This window comes from Rhea pennata, chromosome 2 (genome assembly GCF_028389875.1).
Source record: "Rhea pennata isolate bPtePen1 chromosome 2, bPtePen1.pri, whole genome shotgun sequence".
Lineage (NCBI taxonomy): Eukaryota > Metazoa > Chordata > Aves > Rheiformes > Rheidae > Rhea > Rhea pennata.
Window position 1 is genome coordinate 119,751,422 of NC_084664.1, and position 20,653 is coordinate 119,772,074.

Here is a 20,653-nt window from a genome sequence, read left to right on the forward strand (position 1 = left end):
CTGACACAATTATATCCATCCAGAAGTTGAGGGAGTAAGTTTGAAAACCAGGATTTGGAATTAAAGCAAGAAATCTTCGTAGCTGGTGTAGCAGATGGTTTTATAACTGGTTTAGATTTCATTGTACCTAATAACAGTATAATCAATGTCAGGGATCACAACTTTAGTCTGTAAAAATTCACCTTAACAGTAATGCAATAAGTGGTTTGTAACCAGTTGGTTTGTAATTCAAGTTTTTCTCACTTCTGACTACTAATACCAATGAACAGCTGCATGCAGTTTCAACTTACCAGTAGAGAAAGCTGGAAAAGACTGGAGCACTCTTAAGGCACTGACTTGCATGTGATGCCGACTGAATGCAGAAGGCGTATGTGGTTCCTGTCTTCAGTTTTATGCTTTGCCTCTCTCTTGAATGCGGCTGTTCCTGCAGTGGTGCTGCCTGAATGGTATATGAAATATGCGTGTTTACTGTTGTGAGCCAAAGTATAAAAATATGTTTGGGAGCAGATTCATGTAAGCTATGACTTGTAGCTGTTAAAATTCTTGTGGCTAGGAATAAAAAAATGGATCATTCCTTTTTTGCTGAATGCATCTGAGAAGCAGTAAGTAGTAAAAGGCAGCTGTGATTCAAAATGGTCAGAGAAAAAAATCAGAGGTTTTATTTATTTGGGCTTTCTCTATTGAAAAAATATTCGCTAGATTGGGTATGGAAAAAAAAGCATTCCAGCAATTTCAAGAGTGTGATTTACCATGTTCAGAAATGGAAAGGGTTTTTACAACTATTCCTGCCCTCTGCCTACTTGTGTTTCAGACAAGTTTCATCTTAGACACAGATGCCAATGCTGACAATTTTAGGGCATTATTGACAAAATAACAGTGAGAAGGTTGTTTTTTTAGAGCAACAGTCTGAGTCATTATAGAGGAGAATAAAATAATGCATCAGTACAAGGAAGCCAAAAGAAGTTAAATCTATGGATTATCATTGTTTGTATGGAGGAACTTTGTGTTTTGGATTAGCACTGGGTCTTTAGACTCTGGAATCTTAACATCAACTCAGCAAATACTTGCAACAGCTGCTGTAGCTGGGTTTTGCAATTCTGCGGAGGTCTGGACATGAGCATGTTAATCCTGTTGCCACATACAGAACATCCTTGTTGGAAGGCTGATTGTACATGCTAGAGTATGTAAGCAATTGTACTTTCAGTCATATCAGGAACCTGTGGTTGTTTATTCCTCATCACGTCCTAATATTACTGGTTCATCCACATCAGGATAAGTGAGTAGGGACTGCCAGTGTAGAGTTGCATGGGTGAATTTCAGAACAGCTATTCCTCCTTCTCAGAGAGGACTTCCATACTGGATTATTAGGTAATTGGAAAATCACCTGGCAGGATTGGTCTTCAGAAATTTAGCAGCTCCACGTCATCTCTAGGAAAGGTCTTCTGGGCCCAGAGGAACTTGACAATCCAAGTGAAATATTGCTTTGCACATGAGAGGAACTAATGGGTGATGGCTTCAGGTATTAGCTGATTATAGGAGATATCCGAGACCTTTTCAAATATTTGGTCATGATGTATTTTTAAAAAAATCTTAGCTGGACGAAAGGAGAATTTCTGTGGATATAATCAGAATGTAGCAGTCGCTGTCATCAGTGTATCAGTTGCAGGCACTGATGTGTTGTAAAAGACAGTCCTGAGAACTAAGCTTTTGTGCAGCATGGGAAAATGTTGGTAGGCATTTGTGCAAGTCCTGGCATCAGCCAGAAAGTAGATTGCAGTTTCATCAGACAGTTTGAGGTTTACTCAGTAAAACATTAAAAGCTTTGACTGTATCAGAGTTTTGAGTAAATGAGTCTTTCAGACAGTTTGGGAGAACTTCACACAGGTCAGCAGATAAACTTTGCAGCTGAAATGTTTCAGACAGCTTGTGAGTTTTATGTACCATCCCAGCAAATTCCAATTTGAAACAACAGGAAACAACAAATGAGACTCTGGAAAGGGCACTGCAACCAGCATATCCTATTTCTCCTGGTGACTTACAGAACAACAGTTTATGAAAAACATCAGATAGTTCTTCTCATTTTTGGATATAATAAAGACCCCCTCCTAGTCACTTAAATAGAGTTCTTGACAGGGAACAAATGAAATTCTAGAAACCCCACAATGCACAATAAAAAAAGGAAAGTACCCTTTTGTAAGAACAAATGCAGTGGTCTCTAATAAATGAGAAGATAGTCTTGTATACTCAGATGAGTGAATGTTTAAAGGAAGCTCCCTGTCTTGATTCCATGTTCATAAAAGGAGGGAAGGGAAAAGTATGCTAAACCTAGTGATTTTGGGGGGTATTTTTATGGGTTTGGGGGGATATATTTTTTGCTTTTTTGGTATATTCACTCATCAGAAATTGTACATTGTACTGTTAACCTGTTAGGAAGAAAGTTACCATCACTTTTTTCCCAAATGTGGCACAGAGAAGCATTTTTACAGCCAAAGAAAATTCTTCATCATTAAAAAAAAAAAAAAAAGTCATTCTTTGAGCAGTGGATCACTGCAGCCTGATTTCCTGTGATATGCTTTGTCTCCAGATCCTCTCCTCCTTCTCTTGGAAAAATCTCTCTGCTCTCCTGTCCCTTATTATTCCTTGCTTCATCAGGGAAGAGATACTGTGCCCTGTGGTGCTACAGAAACTTTTATGGAGTGGTTGGTGTATGTGGATATATTTGGCTAGTTGCTGCCAAATGTGCAGAGTTCTTTCCTGTCTTGACTTCAGTGCAATGTGCTAAAATGATTCCTGGCCTCTGCCTGTCTGCTGATTTTCCCAGAACCTGTTAATCTTTACTGTGGGAATCAAATATTGATTCACAAGTAGGGTGAGCTAACTTAACCCTTTACTTTCCTTCTTCTGCCCCTACCCTGCATATGTTTTTCTGTCAGCTCACACACTCAATGCTAAACCTTTGATGAACTGATTCGGCCCATTAAATCAGCAGAAAATTCTTTTACTACAGTAGTTTTCTGTAACAAGCTGAATTGGCCCATAGTGTGTGTGATGATTGCCAGAATTGGCCCAAGAATAGCAGTGGGAGGCCTTGGTTAGGATGGGTGAAGGTCTGGTCAGAGACCACCCTTTTCAGTAGCAATGTGCTGTTAGTTGTTTGTCTCATGAAATCTTGCCCCTTGATTGTGGCTGGTTGTATGGTCAAAATAGATGTTTAAAAGTAATTGACAGTGAAGGTGAAGTGGACATGATTTGTGTATGTGGATCTTAAATGATTGTTTATAATCTGATTAGAAAAAAAATCATTAGACTTTCAGAGAGAGCACAGGAAGATTAATAACATTAAGCAGAAGCAACAAAGAAAAAATGTGATCCCTAAGTTCTATTTCCTGGTTCTTCCTCATCCTACAGAGAATAGCGTATGTTATTACTGTTACTAGTAATCTTACCTAGTTTTGCATCTCTGTGTCTTCATCCCAAAAGAAACCATTAAACACACACTTATCTTTAAGCATACAAATAGCTGAAATTCTGAGATAAGGAACTGAGTCAAACTAATAGAGGGTCACAGCAAATCCTGACAACAATGAAGACCTATTCTCTTTTCCAGTGTTTTTCCCATTTACATTAAGCTGATATGCTTAAAGTAGTCACACAGTGTCCTCAGGTTGGCTGAAGACCAAATCTTTCAGAACTCTGTTTGGTAGCATACTTTGGTTACTGTCCTCTGCTCTCTTAGGATTTAGTCTGTTATGAAAAACACTTAAAAAAAAAAAAAGAAAAGAAAAGAAAAATTGCTGATCTGTTTCCTGCCTCCCATTCACTGTGTTTCAGAAAATCTTCAGAAGAACTGGACATGGATAAAGTAACAGCAGCCATGGTACTAACCAGTTTATCCACCAGCCCTTTGGTTCGCAGCCCTCCTATCCGACCCAATGGTAAGCCTTCAGAGTAACTCTTGGGCAGGGGCTGCAAGAAGGAGTATGATTGTGTTGTACTGGAAAACTGAAAACTTAGGAATGGAGTACATATAGAGGAAGACTCTGAAGTCCTTATCTGTACGACTGGTAGAAATTCAGATAAAAAAGAAAAGAGTAGTTGTCTGATCATACCATTATGTAGTGATCTGTTGGCCTAGATGACAAGGAGCAGTGGCAGTGGTGGTGCGAGTGTGAGTGGTTATCTTCTGGCAGTGACTTGCATGCTATGATAATACTGAGATTTGCTCTATCCTAGCAGAGGTCTTTGTTGCAGTATTGGCAGAAATGAGAACAAACCTCTTGAGTAACTAAAGAGCTGCCCCAGTGTATGAAACTGTAGGTGTTCCTCTTTGGGCTGAAATAAAAGGAAGGGGAAATTACCGCCGTAGAATATCTGATCTCTCTGAAATGGTAGTTTCCAGTTGATGTGCATCTGCACATATGTAGCAAATATGACAGCAGTTTTTCTTCTCCCCACACCATGAAATCTGATCAGATTGTGTTCAACATTTTGAAGAGACAAAGCAGTTCTTTCTGCACAGATCACAGCCCTAGGCTGAGAGGCCATGCACTGCAGGTCTGCAGTGATACAGGTCCATTTACACACATGCAGGCTTAGATCCTCAGTTGGGCTGGTTATCTTTTGTAAATCTGTGATGGTCTACCATCAAATTCAGAAATACTGTAACAGCGGAAGACATACTAAGAAAAATGAATCTAAAAGTGAGTGAATAATAATGAAATTGCTAAGAAAATGTAATTAATTTGTGCAAACTTGACTGCAGTTACAAGACATTTTTAAAAAGGTTACATTTTAAGGAATAATCTTAAACTCATATACCCTTGTTCGGATGTCTCACCCTTGTTAGGGTTGTTCATGTAAGTCTGGCTTTTCTTTCTCATTTGCAGCTGTTAAATAGATCGTAAGTACCTTGCTACTGTAAATAATTGGAGCACTGCAAGGGTATTTACTGATGTGTGTATTAATAGGAAATTAGTCTTTACAATTCTTAATGCAGTCAGGGTGCTCCACTGAATGATCCGTTTATTAAAAAGGGGTCTATACTATGAGGCATGGCCCAACTTCAAAGATTTTTGAAAAATAGTATATTTTTTTCATTTCTTTCCAGAAAATACTAATTTTATCCACTTGGCTCCGTAGCTGAAAGTCTAGCCATGAATTTTCATGGTTCTTCTCTGTGTATGTTTTCCATGCATTTACTAAATGTTTAAAGCCAGAAGTATTTGCAGAATGCCAGTGCCCCTGACAAACAAGCCCTGGGAAATCTCTGATGGTAACGTCCCCAGTGACTTGTCCTGCCTCAGGACTGGTGGTTACCAGCCCTCTGGGAAGGTCAATGAAAGGGAGAAAATATATCTACACTCCAGCTACCCTACTGGTAGCTCAAACCACAGATGAGGGTGGGTTTGTGTCGATATGCCAGACAGAGATCAGGAGTGGCTGAGACATGTACAAGTCCCACTTTGCACCCCCTGGTAATCCCTGGTGGTAATCTTCTGTGAGACGAGGCAGTATCAATCACCTTAAAAAATTTACAGATGAAAGTTGTCAGGACGGTCAGGGCACATTAGCTAGTAGCTGGTGATTGGAAAGATCTTCCAAACAAGCCCTTTTGAATTGCTAATAGGCAAATGGTAGTTGTTAACTGCGTTTGATATTTCTTCATGCAATCCGAGCGCTCTTTGATATTTCTGCATATATATTGTTTGCATATTTTCTGAATCTGAAAAAGTAATTCACATGTTTGCTGTAGTCTCAGACAAAATTTTGAAACTGTCATTGGGTACATTCTTCATGAATATCTTAGTTTTGCCTGAGTTAAAACTTATTAAAAACTTTTATTAAAGAGTGAAGATTTGATTATTTAGAACCCAGTTGGTATTGCAGTGCTAGGTTCTTCATGATAATACAAGATACAAATTTAGTAATGCTGAATTCTTTGTGGATCACCATCCTTTTCCAAAAAAAGGCAGTAAGGAGCACTGTAATTAAGGGAACAATTATCCATGTAAACTATTTCAGAGTTTGGCCGTGGTTTCCCTGCAGCTCCGTAATGTTTGGTCTGGTTCTCTTTCACACAACTCCAACAATGTGAAAAGAGCCCAGAATAGGAGTAAGTTGCATTTGTTTATATTTTAAGCTCCTTTACACTGCCAGATTTGTTAGCGTTAATGAGAACCAGTGTTTGTTTTCTTCCTGTTGTCAACCTTATCCTGTCTTTTACGTATTACTTTAAATTGATTTAAATCTCTTACTTAGCAAGGTGAAGAGAAGCTGTAAAGTCAGAGAATACAAAGTACTACCATAAATGTGTCAAAAAATAATAGTTTAAAGAATATTGTTTCCTTTGTTTTTCTGAACAAACAGGAATTCTAAGCTATGCTAAGTTCACAAGCTGATACCAGATTTGCTTCTTAGCTTTGGCATGAGACTCAAGTACAAATACTTAAAAAACACCTCAATTACAGTCATATGAAAGTCTGAAGGTCTGTAATCATGAACCAAACCATTACATTTTCATATATTAATTTATTAGCTATAAGAAATTTATAGGTCATTTTCCAGTTAGGAATTTTGGTGGTTGTTTTTGATCAGTGCAGAGACTTCGCTATTGACTGTGCAAGCAGATATTTTTAGACATGTGCTTACACGATGAAGCATTGAATTCTGTTTTGTGAGGAGGTAGTGATTACAGTGAAGAGCTTTGTCCAAAGCCAACAGAATTAGAGGTAAAAAGTCATTCATTTCATTGGTTGTGGGTCACGCTTTTTGTAGCAGATGATGGAAATTATTTTCTTACGGATGTTATTAGTTTTACTTGTTTGCAAGACATTGAGAAGGAATGAAGGAGTGACTTCTGTAGAACTCTTAAATACAGGCACTGACTTGAAAAGACTCCTATCTCGCACTTAGATAACAATTCACTAATAAATAAAATATTTTGTTTCCTTGTTAACTACAGGGTCATTTACTGCACAAACCGTTTGAACATCTATAGGGTCATTTAGAAAGACTTGGTAAGACTGGCACCTGGGTTCTGGAGAAACCTTGCCAAACCATCCCTGAACGCATGCCCAAGTGATGTTAGCACCTGAATCACTTAAGTCATTGAGAAAAGTGTCCATCTGGTGTCCAGTACCTGAGGACCTCAATGCATGAAGTGTCAAACCACAAAGTATCAAAAGCTCAGACTACACCTCTGATTTTGTAATATGCTCTTACTCACACTCACCTTATCATATAATAACCTACTAGTTAGAGAATCGGCTTATTACGTAATGTCAAGGTACATGCTGTAGTGAGGAAGAAGTTTCCTTCTGTGAGTAGGAGTGGAAATGATTTAGGTTCTGAATGTGAGCACTGAAGACGCACCTACGTATATTACTTAAAGTGATTTCAAATATCTAGCCAGTTTAGTATGGTAGCATTTAGTGTGAAATGCCAATCCAGACCACTAATTCATGCCTTTACTGAGCAAAAAAAAAATGAAACTATGTTTAATGGCTATGAATTTTGGAACCAGATGTTTTAACAGTGCACCTTTATGAAGAGAAAGTGATGTCAATCTAAGGATATGTACCACCTAAATTTGACAGAGATTCAAATTAGACAAAGACGTGTATACTAGGAGACTAGGAGAAGTTTTTGGAGCATAATTATGGTTTTCTAGCACTTTGATGATGATTATGTTTTTGCAGATCCAGTTAGCATCCTGGTACTCAGAATGTATGTCCTCTTTCCAGGGGATCTCGTATTGGCTGTGCAATGACCTGAATCTTGCACTTATGCCTCACTGCAGACATGTGTTCATATTTAACCTTAAGAATGTATTTGAATGTTTTTCTTTAACTGTGCTTGCAATATCTGACTGGTTATCATGGTTTATGCTCCAGAAGAGATTATTTTTCCAGACTCAGCATTTCTTTTTAGAAAAATTCCTTGTTTGTTTTTTCAAAATACCTGTAAATCAAGTGTGGAACCTGTGTATTAGTAAATGTCATTCAAATGCAGTGAGACAGATGTGCTCATCCTCTGTACATCCTATTCTTTCACTTTACTGAAGGTACAGTTAATTACCAGCATAGCATCTAAGCCTCAGATAAAAGAACTCCATAGCCCTACCACATGATATAAGAAGATTTGTTGTGATGACTGCTGTTGTTATTCTTCACAGAATCCCTAAATGGATCTTGGAAAGAAGGAGGATTTGTGCCTTCTAGTACCAGCAGTAGTGGATACTGGAGCTGGAACGCTCCCAGTGATCAGTCCAACCCATCTACCCCATCTCCGCCTCTGTCAGCTGATAGTTTCAAAGCTTTTCGAACACCTTCCCAGCCAGATGATGGTATTGATGAAGCTGAAACAAGCAACCTTCTCTTTGATGAACCCATTCCTAGGAAGAGAAAGGTTAGCCTCATGTTAAATTCCATACAAGTAGGTAAAGTGGATGTTGTTAGACTTACTGTGCTCTAAGAAAGGAATAAATAACTCAAACAGCTCTTTGGGCAGATCTCTCCTAGTCATACAGTTAATGAAGGTATCAGCCTAGTCACTGTGTCTAATTGAACCAAGTCAGTTACTGCACATGCTGCCATCAGCACCACATATTTGCTGGCAGATGGTGAGGTTCTGCAGAGCCTCCTGCTCAGAAAACAGTAAAGTGATTTCCAGAAGGTGTTGCCTCTGGCCATCCGAGGGATTTCTATCCTACTTTGGCAAATTCTTTGTATTCAGGATGCAACAGGCAGCCTTTACATGTCATTCCAAAGGCTGGATATGGCCTTATTACTTCTTGTTCCCTGAAAGTGCTGCTAGTCGGACAGCATCTGAGATACCTTAATACTGTGAAACATTCTCTGCACAAACATATGAGGTGAAAAAAGGAGAGAGAGATCAAACCTGATGGCTTTTGATACAGTATTAGCAGTGGCCAAATTTATCCTTGGTAGGAACCCAGAAGTGAAATAAATAAAACACAATGTAAAAAAAAGTCTAAAACAAAAACCAAAAAGCACCATTATGCTAGCAAGCAAGCTCCTCTCAAAGAAAAAGAAAACAAAGAGATGGCACTAGTCCAAGTTTTCCTCCCTCCTAACACAACAGGACAGATTTTACATAGCAAGATGAAAAAGAGCTTTCTGTAAGGAAGAGAAAAACAGAGAATTTATTCTTCCTTAGTGACTTTATTTATGGCTCAGACAGAGAGAGTTAATTACTTCACCACCAGCAGGAAGAAATTTTAATGATTTTTTAAACCTGTTCAGATTTATCATTTTGCTCCAGAAGTTGCTGATTTGCTGACCAACACTGCTCTTTTGTGGTGAAGGGAGGTAAAATGCCTTTGCCTGATGCTAAAAATAAATATATATTTATTTTAGAGGGCATACTTGTTACTAGAAATGAAAAGTTAGAGCTGGATGTTAGCTAAAGACAGAGGATTGGATGGGGGTAGGATGGAAGGGGTAGGAATGCAGAAATGATTTGCCTTTTACTTCTAAGTTAAAGTTATGCTTATTGTCATCGTTCTTATTCTTCAACTATGATTAGACAGATGGTTTTACAGCCGCCATCTTTATTATTATGTAAGTTGTCTTTGAATATTTCTATTTACATAGCCTCCACAGATATATTGCACTGCCTGTTCTGGTTCTCACGGATTTTGCTCTGTATGGCAAATGTTTAATTTAGATGAATAATAGTATTACTTGCCAAGCTTTATCACAGAAGAATTGTATTTCCCCCATTTTTTCATTCTGGCCCCAACCTGATACTGTATCTGAGTACAACTTTGTACCTTTAGAAGCTGAGGAAAAAAAATGTTCAGCTTGTTTCTTCTTTAAGGCTGTAAAATCAGAAGTCATAAACACAGAAATAGAGTGTTTGGTGACTTTACATTTACTCATGATAAATTTATTCCATTCTATGTTTGGAAAATGTCATGTTAGCAACCACTTCCCGTTGAGAAAGTTGAATGCTTAAATGTTTTCATTCATGTAATCATTCCTCACCAAGTCATTTCGTTCTGTTTGTTCTAATAAAGCATTAAAGCCCAATTAGGCAATTTTTTTGACCAGTAAGGAATGACAGCATAGTTTATGATCTTTGTTTCTATTATGTGAGATTTCATTTGGTTATGTTAGAATGAATGTTTTTTTGCAGACTCCCAGCACTGATAAATAAAACTAAAAAGACAATGGAGATAGCAGATTGTTTTTACCATCAAATCAGAGATGGATAGTAAACATTCTGGGTCCATAAAGAAATATATGGTGTTCATGATGTCATATTGAAATTGCTAAGATGCATTTAGTAAGCATATTCTTCATCTTGTCACATTTGTAATTTTAAACCATTTAATTTTTGAAACTAATGGTCATTTTGAGTAATGTATTACAAATATGGGGAAAATATTTCAATTGCTAGATAGATTATATATAATTTTAAGAGAAAATATTTAGGTACTTCAGCATTAGTTGTATTTTCAGATCAAACAGTTGTGAAGGGAATTCATATGCAATTTATTTTAAGTTGGAAGGTTTTCTTAGAAACAATATTGACTGATGATCAAATATCTCAAGTCCTGAAGCACTTAGTGTACATTTTTTCAACGAGTTGTTAGACTGCCAAGTAACTATTAGTGTATGTCAGTACAGTTAGCTTGTATTAAAGAAGTCAAGATCAATTGAGATTTTTTAAGTGTATTCTAATTCTTATGTTCATAGTAAATGCTGAAACTTATCATATGCTAGCATGTGATTGAAAAGGGTCCAAATTTAATAAGCATTAAGTCCACTTCTACTGTAAACAGAAGCTAAGCATGCACTTAAGTACTCATTTAATCTTATTCTTAATTAAGTTATAGGATAATATTTTGAAGCTCTTCCTATTTTTTTTGATAATACATGTTCTGTAGTAGCAGAGACAAGGATTTAAGAGACACACAAATTTTAAATTTGAATAACGTGTTAAGTAGTCAGGTTTCATTTTCAGGTTAAATGCTTTAGCTTTAAAAGTATGTATAAGAGTCTGTAAAGTCTGTGCTGTTTGCTGTACCTACTGTGCTTTAAATTAGACTAATGATTAGTTTTCTTCAGGATCTTTCAACATATTGAAGGTGGAACTGATTATAGCCTTGTTTTCTGTGCTTTAAGTCAACAGTAACTCAGTTTAGACCCATGAAGTTATTTGTGCACAAGAATATTTTACTGAGATTATACACATATTCTTTTTAAAAAAGTCCAACAAATTCTCATGCCCAAGTAAGGGACGTGGGAACTTATGAATGTAACAAAAGTAATTTTTGCCTGCTCTTTGGGTGAATATTGTCATAGCGGAAGCAGCAGACTGATGACACTGTGTCTTTTCTGTGTTGGGAATTTATGAGCAAAAATAGTCTTTAGAGTATACAGCTTGCTTTAGGAAGTTACCCTGTGTTAACTAAGAAGCCCTGATCGGTTCTTGGAGAGTAGGACTCCAAGGAAGTATAGGAAGTTTTATACCATCTAGATCCTTTTGTGGGAAGATAGAAACTGATACTTGCAAATTAAAAAGGCATGGAAAAACAGTAGAGGTAAATTTTTGGCACGTGCTGCTTCTGTTGAATTCAGTAGGATTATACTGTTAACAGAGATACTACGTCATTATACATTCATATTTGGAAGCTGTGGACTTGGGCTAATTTAAAGTATAGATAAAGTATTTTGTAGTTGTATATCTGTGGGGGGTTTTCCCCTTCCTCTGGGCAACTAACTGAGAAGAATGTTTTACTTAATTTTCAGAACTCAATGAAAGTAATGTTCAAATGCCTGTGGAAAAACTGTGGAAAGGTACTGAGCACAGCTGCTGGGATTCAGAAACACATACGGACTATTCACCTTGGGTAAGAGATTGGTGTCTTCAGAAGTCTAAAGAATTTGGTATAGAGTGGAAACAGTCCTACTTTGCCAGGGAAATGAACTGTCTTGGTCCTTTCCATCTCACATTTCTCGGTTTCTGATGAAATTGCAGAGCAATGCATTAAGGTGAACAGGAACCCATTCCAAGAGCAGGACACTTTGTTTTCACTTCTGAACTTCTGTGACCCTTACTAGAAGGTCAAATACTGCCCTAGGCCACACTGCTCCCCTAAGGGCATTGCAGCTTGGTGACATTTGACAGCTAAGTATTTTTGCTAAATATGTGCTATCTGCATATCACATCCACACTGAAGCTGTTTGAAATGCAGCAAGTGTCAAGGCCCTGTATGAGTACTTTACAGCTTTGTTTCACATTGGGTTGGATGTTTGTGCTAGTTCTGAATAAAATTAACTAAAAAATGAAAATGAAACTGAGCTGCAATTTCCATGTGTATGCTACTTGGACTACAAGCAAAAGCTAATCAATCTTCTATGACACAAGTTGTAACTAAAGCTCCTGTGAAATTCAGTGAGTGAACTAGCTCTCTAATACGTAATTACAATAGGGATTTATGCTTCCTTATGCTGCTATTGAGAGAGCAGTCTGGGAGCCAGTCCAGATATCAAGGAAATGGAGAAAGGAGAGGTCGCTAAGTGTTGACTTCCATGCATACATATGTATTCTTTGGTTGTTTTTATCGTTTCTCCCTTTCTGCTAACTTCACCTGTTTGACGTGTGGAAATCTGTCTCTATTCTATAAGTCTGTGTTATCCAGAGTTTAAAAATCAAAGTGACCAGGAGGAAGAAAGGATTCTGGTATGGAGCTCAAGAAAGTCTTGCAAAAGTGGTACTAACTGATATTGGGCTTAGGTTCTGAAGAGCGAGGCTTTGAGAAGTATAGAAAATAATTCCTAGAATGCAGTTATAAATTTTGCCCTGTATCTTTCCTATTTTTGGGGCATCTTTTCAGTGGCATTAAAGAGGGAGAAGTAAACAACAGAATTTCCCTGGAAACTGGAGCTTGTAACTTTGCTGGAGAGAGAATTTTTGGTGAAGGACTTGATTCAGTCCAGCAGAATACTTCTGACAGAGCCATTCAGATCTGATGAACCTGTGCTCTCTCAAAGAGTTTTATAGCGTGCTTGGTGGCTAGAGGACTGCAGATAAAGATGTATATGGGCAAGCAGGTTGTAAAATCCACTAAGGGTGAATGCCTGGAAAAAAAGAGATACAATATGGCAGCACTCAGCCTTGCTGTGTACATGTGTCTGGGAAGACAGAAATGTGCACATTTGAGCTACCTGAGTTACATTTGTAAGGCATGGGGGTTGGGAATATGCCAAAATAGTGGGTTGTTTGGGACTTCCAGATAATGTGTAGCTTACTGGGAGCTACTATTCTGGTAGTAGTACTAGTAGGGCTGCTTCACTCCTAGCACTTCCACTCAAACATACAGCAGATAGTGTGAGGAGAGGCAGGAACACTGAGGCCTTTTATATCTCCTCCCTCAGTAAGTCTGCATCTGGACAGTAAGGCCAGAAAGCTCAGCAGGGGCAAGCTAACCCATATATATATATCCTTTTTCTACCTGTGTCTGAGTGGGTTGCATGCTGAGACTGTTCTCTAGCAAACTTTTATATTTATGCTAAGGAAAGTTACAGTGAACCATAGCCATAACTGTATTTAATTAAGTAACCTATGGTAAGATTGCATATTATTTGCTGTTACATTACAGAAGTTTATCTTGCCCAAGTTTGCTGTCTTTACCAGTATTTCTATGGCTACTTTGTCATTTCTGAAGTCAAGAGTACTTTGAGATTCATGTTAACTTCAGTAGTTAGGAATGAGAAGCAAGTACCTGCTGATATTTCAACTGAAGCACAGAAGTTAAATATCTAGTCCATGGTCAAAGAACAAGTCAAGAATGACACAGAAAAAAAAAAATGAATTCCTACTTCTTTTCTCTGAACACTAAATGATTTTTCCCCCTTCCCTGCAGTCAGAATGCTGATAAAGTAGGTAGGATTGAAACTGAGAATATTAATCTAGTAATGAATAAGTTTGCTCATGCTAGAGCTTAAAATTCATCTTGAGGTTCTTGCTGTCGTTTAGTCAATCCTTCATTCTTTGTCTTGAAACAGACGTGTAGGGGAGTCTGACTACAGTGACGGAGAGGAGGATTTTTACTATACAGAAATCAGGCTCAACACGGACTCAGTAGCTGATGGCTTAAGCAGTCTTTCTCCAGTCTCTCCATCTTTAGCATCTCCTCCTTCCTTTCCTGCCCAAGATGCAATCCGTCCTGAAATTTCCTGTGCCAAAACTGAGACTAAATTGATGACGCCCCTGAGCCGCTCAGCTCCTACCAACCTCTACCTCGTACACACGGACCATGCTTACCAGGTAATGCTAGTGAGAGTGAACTGCATTGATCATACTGATATCATTAATATATCAACAAATGTCTAATCATTATGTTTTGATTTTAAAAAGCTAAGTCTATTTTATGGATTAACAAGATTTGGGGGACAGTCCAAGAAGTTCATCTCACTTAAATGTAGAGCTAGTTGTTTATTCGTTTATGCTCCCACCATAGCCAGTGGACTTCAGGAAGCTATTTTTCCAGCCATGCATTGGAGCTTACTTCAGGTTGAAAAGAGTTGCTCTGTATATTCCACTGACTAAATCAGTTAATTCTCCACTGACTGTAAGGAAAGCCCAGAGTGACAAGCTCAAATACAGTCTCCTGTGTTGTTAACACCCACATTCAGTCAGCTGAATCCCTTCCAGAGTGTTAGTATCAGCCCCACTTGTGCTGGATCTGTCTGTAGGAAAATTCCCAAGGGATGCCAGGAACAAATAATTTCCATTATTTGTACAGTGTAAGATGTCAGTTTGCATATGTGAAGTAGAGCAAGAAAAATGAAAAAGCGTACAAGGTGTCCTCCTACTCTTATGGATAATTCTTTAAAAATGGCAAAAAGCCAATCAGATCCAAGCTGCTGTTCCAAAGATTTCCAAACTAAGTTCAGACAGAAAGCATTAATTGTAAAAGTACGCTAAAATCTGACATATTTTGGTCTGGATACCATATGAGAAAAGAAGAATAGAGACTTTGAAGTAGTGTGGTCCCTGACCTGCTCATGCACCAGAGAAATGAACTCTCTTTAAATTTATCAGATGCAATAACTTTCATATACAGCATTGTGTACATTAAACTTTTTTGTTGTACATCTGAAATTGACCTCTAAAGAGGACATAGAATTCACAGGCTTGTTTTAAACTCCCAGGCACTGCAGAGGGCATGGCTGAAGTTTAGCACCTCTGATGGGAACTGCAACTGCAACAAATAGCACACCAACCTGGGGACTGATCAAAGGAGAAAGTCTTTGCGCTCTGCCTGTCAGAGAGCAAGGTACCAACTCTAGCCTGCTGGGAAGTGTCTCACTTCATTTACAATTCACAGCCTTGAAACTTTTCCCTGGAATTTGGACACTTGCTGAATCATTTCTCTCACAGAGCAGAGGAAGAAAATGCCAGCCTTTTCTGTTTTTTCTTTTTCTTTTTTTTTTTCACAGCCTTTGAGTAAAGTACTTGATTAAGGAAATCACAATTCAAATGTTTTAGCTGCTTGAAATAGATTTAAATTGAGATATCCCATGATACAAGACTATATGTGTTTGAGCCCTGCGTCATTGCATTTAATCAGAGAGTAGTGACTATGCATACTGTATGAGACATTCATGTTGGTAGTTGGAGACATGGGTTAACATTTAGATTTTCCTTGCAAAATAGACCAGCTTCTGTGGAGAAGTCATTGGAGACCTGTGCCAGAAGCCCTGCAGCCCCACAAGAAGAGTGCTCTCCAGGAGGGAAGGTGGAGTTAGCTCTCACCAGAAAGAGGAGAAACTAAATCAGCTTTCACACGTAGCATTTAAAAATTCTTAAGATGAATCTGTTGTGTAGAAGAGACAAGAAGGGAAGATGACATCAGCATCTTTAATACCACCATCTTCCTTTCATTTTGCTTAGTGGAGCAAGCCATATACAAAATTTGGAAACTTTTTTACTTCTGATAAAAATACAATTTTTATCAAAGCTAAAAGTACTTAATGGGAGCGTAGTGATAAAGGTGATCTCCCATTTGAGAGTATGAAAGTGGAAATTACTTCAGTGGAAGTGGAGGCAAAAACCAAGACTTAAGGAACTTGGGTAATGGAGACTGGATGATGTCTTCCCCGGAATTCCTATTAAAAAAGAAAAAAAAAGTATGAAAGCCAAAGCTAGATCACAAGATTTGCTATGTAACAGATCTGTTTACTTGAGTTTCCAGTGATTGGAAAATATATAGTAACTATAGTAAGAAAGGAGTAAAGTAGAAATAATCAAATAAGTCCTGGCTTGTTTATCTGACCAAGTCATATGGATGAGGAAAGATTTGGGTGAATAATTGGAAGAAATTGTGACAAGTATAGCAAATGAGATGAACTGCAATGGAGGAAAACCAAAGAAAGATTATACTGGAACAATCAAGACAAAATAAGGGCTAGTAGGAGATAGCATTGCTGTCTGAACATAAGAGGGAAAAAAGAACAAGCGCATGCTGTTTCTTGTAAAGGGTCATGTTGGCAAATGAACAAATAGTTATCAAATGTCCATGAAATGTCCATGAATGTATGTAAACTGGAAATTAGACGAAGGTTTCTAGATATTTAGACACTAAAAAACATTAAGCACTATGGCATTTTAGGCAACTGCAAATTAAGCCCTTCTAAAACTTTTCATACTTCACATTTTATTTTGAAACTAGTATCTGTACCTGTTAAATTTAGCTGCAGATTAACTGTAGGTGGTCCCTTTCAGCATTTAGGATTTCCCTTGTAGGTCTCATTAAAATGCTTGAGGAAGTAGCCATGTTGACCCTGGCTTTGAGCTAAGATCCCAGTGGGATGCTGAACAGAGGCACTGCCTCACTCTCTACCAAGCTGCCATGAGCTGTTTCTGACAGGAATGCCGTGGTCATTTCCTGAAATCATTTATAGAGGGTTGTGATAAAGCACTACTGGTACCATCTGGAGTTGTTGATTTTTTTTCTTGGTGCCTTTCAGTGAGATTTTTGTATTTTAGGGAATTCAGTGGACATTTGCTTCCTCGAGAAGGTCATGTGTCTGTGATTCTCCAAGAGCTGTCTGCAGATTCAACAGCATGTGGAGCATAACTGTGGTGGACAACCATTCAGTGGTCTTGGTTTCTTTTCCTTGGAGAGACTCCAAGGGATTGCTTCAGCACTTGTTTACTGTGAATATTATCTTTAATGGGGACTGTCAGATTGTAGTTTGTCATCACTCCTTCTTCGTGTGGCTGTTGAAGGAAGCAGTCTAATCTGTGAAGCAGTGAGACAACTTAAGCAGTGTCAAACACAAACAGTTCTTAAATAAATGTGTTGTTGTAAGGCACAGACAACTGAGAGGTGGAAGGAAAGCTCATTTTTAAGAGCAAGTTCACTGTAAATTTAAACCAAGAAGTGTTTTCTGTGGTGAGAGCTTCACTCGTAAGAGTCAAAGGAAGCCCATGTTCATGGTGGCTGCTCACATTTCTGCTAAGTGGGATAAGTGCAAAGTTACAAATTTCCAGACTGTATTAAATAAAAAAAAATCTAAAAGATGTGCTGAGAAAGAAAAGCATGAATGCCAAGGACTCATAGCCCAGTGAGGAAGCTTGAGGAGCTTGAGGAGGACATAAGATGAAAGATGTTCAGTGATCTGAGCCACGTATTACAATCTAGGTGGAAAGAAAAATAAGAGTTCTGAGGACCATAACAGTTTTCAAATATTTGCTTTGGTCTTTTAAGAGCTACTGTTGTGTCTGAAGGATTAACTCTTTATTTTTATTTGGGATGGCTGTTTTAATTAGGATATTTTAAAGGTATGTCTATCTGATAAATGGAAATCGAACAAACCTTGTTGACTGTTAATTCTATCGTCCCCAAATCCTCTCTGTCCAATCTCTACTTGGTTAAATCAGCTGCCATCAGCATCCTTGTTTGTCATTGTGGAGCAGTAGACTGTTTGTAGTTTTTTTAATGCTAGTTGGCTTTTTCTTTTTTTTTTTTAAGAGGTTTCTTACGTGTGGTATTTGTGTTCCTATTTTTTATCAAATATAGCTTTTAAAGATTTTGCATGGCTTCTCAGGAGATCTATGGTCTGTCTCTAAACAAATGTTTTAGAATAGTGATATATAAAGATGTTCTTTCATTACTGCCTCATCCATGATTATCCTGCTCAGGAACAGGGCAGAATGCTTGTCACTACCAACACTGTGAAGTTATTTTTCACCTCTGAAGGTCTCCTGTAGATTTAGCGTTTCAAGGAGTGAAAGACCCTTTGAAATGCTTTGGAAGAGGAGTAGTTCTTTTTACTGGAATAATATTTTCTTTTCAAACAGGCCACTCCTCCAGTGAACATTCCAGGGTCAACAAAATTCACTCCTAATGGCAGTAGCTTTAGCATCTCTTGGCAGTCACCTCCAGTTACCTTCACCGGCATTCCAGTAAGTAAATGACAAATTAAAAAAAAAAAAAGTTTGTGGAACTTCTTTTTGTTTTGTTTCACAATAGTTGTCTCATGATACATGTAAAGTTGACATAACAGGAACAGAAGAGAAAGAGATTTTAACTATATACCACAGTTTGCCTACATGACTGATTTTGCTGGTCTCTTGAACTCAATGTAGTTACCTTTTTTTTCTTTTTTTTTTTTTTTTTTTACATCAGTGTGTGCAAGTGAAGAATTGTATCTGTATATGTATTTTTCAAGCTTATGCTTTCAAAAGAACATTCTGGTAGATTCAGAGCATAACACTGCATGCCCCTTTGTTGTGCCACTAAAGGATTACTTATAAAACTAGACTAGATCAGCAATATGATGGTAATGTTAACAGGCTAATTGGGATCAAGCAGTAGGGCTGATATCCAACCCGGTATGAACTCTGAAAACAAAGTACATCTGAAAGGCAGCAGAAAGTAACAATAAAATGAAATGCTAAGTCTGATTCCAGTAGACTGCATACATTAAGCCTCCACTGACAGCAGAAATTTCTGTACTTTTATACGGAAGATACACAGTTAATATATTTTGATAGTACTACATATTGCAGTTTGACAGATTTTGAGTGAAGTTAGATGTAAGGTCAACCTTGACCCTTTCTTCAGAAAAAATTAGCATGCAAGGCCTAATTTCACAAACAGGACTGCAGAAATTAAGTGTTCAGTTAAGCACAGACTTGCAATAATCCTAAAACATAATAAAACAATATAATTGTGAATACAGCTGTATTGTAAGGAGCTGTAGATACAACTGTATTGTAAGGAGAGTTAAAAACTTTTATAAGGAGTTCAAAGGCATTAGGTTTATTGTATGGTAGATGCTAAAGATGAATGTAAATCATTTTTCTGTAGTGGAAAACCTTCTATATAATAAATATAAATATGCATAGAATATATCCTATTTTTTATTGGAAAGCATTTTTCAGCATATCAGTGATTGTTCTCTTGCTATAAACCTGCTTGATATCATAGCATTTCATTTAAAATTACACTTCATGAATTTTTAGTGTGTTACATAAGGCACATTACTCTTCCGAAGAACCATATAGCCTTTTTTTTCCTGACAGTGAATATTAGACATGGTGATAACAGATACTATTTCCCTCTCTTTTCTTCACCAAATGAATCTCCAAAGCTTCTTACTGTCAACCTTTGGCAAATCTTGGAGATTTTCTGCAGAGGCTATGGCATCCTGCAGGGCTGATAAAAAATGAAAGTGGCTGAATCAATTACACTGCACTCTGCCAATGAATATTTATTAAATTCCATCAAGGAAGAACTAACAGTGAAAGACATCATGCTGGCAGCAATTTGAACAAGAGCGCGTTGACAGAGCACACCATCCATAAAGTTCCTCGAGAATTTGATTTCACAACAATGGGTTTGATACAGAGTAATTATGAAACTGGCTCCTTTTGTGCAGTAGCAGAAATTGGTGCCAATAGTGTTGAGAATCTAAAAATACAATTAGTAACATTGTAAATCAGACACTGAAGAGGACAGGATTAGATACATATGTGTTGAATTTACTTGTTCAAGCAATAAAGTTGATCTGTGGCTATAGAATTGAGAGTTCTCAAAAGAATTTAAGAAATGCCAAATCACGTTCTGAGAATTATATGAAGATGCCAATGATTTAAGTACAATTTAAAAATAATCCCAATAGGAAGATCTGGAAAGTATCGATGACAGCAGAATTAGCTATTCCAGATAGCTCAGGGAACCATATAAGCTGTTTCTGTATCTGTGTCTAACAGCATTTATAAGGCTGTTTGGCCAAAAAGAAAAAAAAAATCAAAACCCTTCAAAGTTCTCACACATTTCACTTTTCTGTCATCCATGAGGTCATTTAAGAATTATAAAGGCTTGCCTGCAATGGGAAATTATGTGCAGTAAGGGTGTAAATGCGAAGTGGTATTAAGTCACTGCATGTTACATCTCTCTAGTTTCAAAGTAAATTAAATACTGTATTGTAAAACCATGGCACTGTCAGTTCCCACCATTACATTGAGTGCAATAACCTCTCTACTGTAAGGAAGCTGTACTGGTATAGTGGATCACCGTCTCCTCCTCACATGAGGTTTATTTAAGGCTAGCCTGTGCAACAGAGCCTGTACAGTAAAAAACTCATGTCCTGAGCACAAAGCATGAGAC

At 37.6% G+C, this 20,653-nt stretch overlaps 1 protein-coding gene across 5 annotated transcripts in view; it reads left to right on the forward strand.

The window, feature by feature from the left end:
• Nucleotides 1-20,653, forward strand: part of ZNF704 (zinc finger protein 704) — a 111,416-nt gene that overhangs the window by 66,585 nt on the left and 24,178 nt on the right. For 4 of the 5 annotated variants that reach the window (XR_009957678.1, XR_009957677.1, XR_009957679.1 and 1 more), the window contains exons 3-7: nt 3,832-3,935; nt 8,174-8,406; nt 11,778-11,878; nt 14,037-14,298; nt 18,340-18,444. Coding sequence is in view for 1 of the 5 variants with exons in the window: in XM_062570250.1 (XP_062426234.1) it covers nt 3,832-3,935; nt 8,174-8,406; nt 11,778-11,878; nt 14,037-14,298; nt 18,340-18,444 (805 nt within the window). In the remaining 4 variants the exon portion in view is untranslated. Of the gene's footprint in view, nt 1-3,831; nt 3,936-8,173; nt 8,434-11,777; nt 11,879-14,036; nt 14,299-18,339; nt 18,445-20,653 lie in introns of all 5 variants that reach the window. The other variant, XR_009957680.1, reaches the window with a different exon arrangement.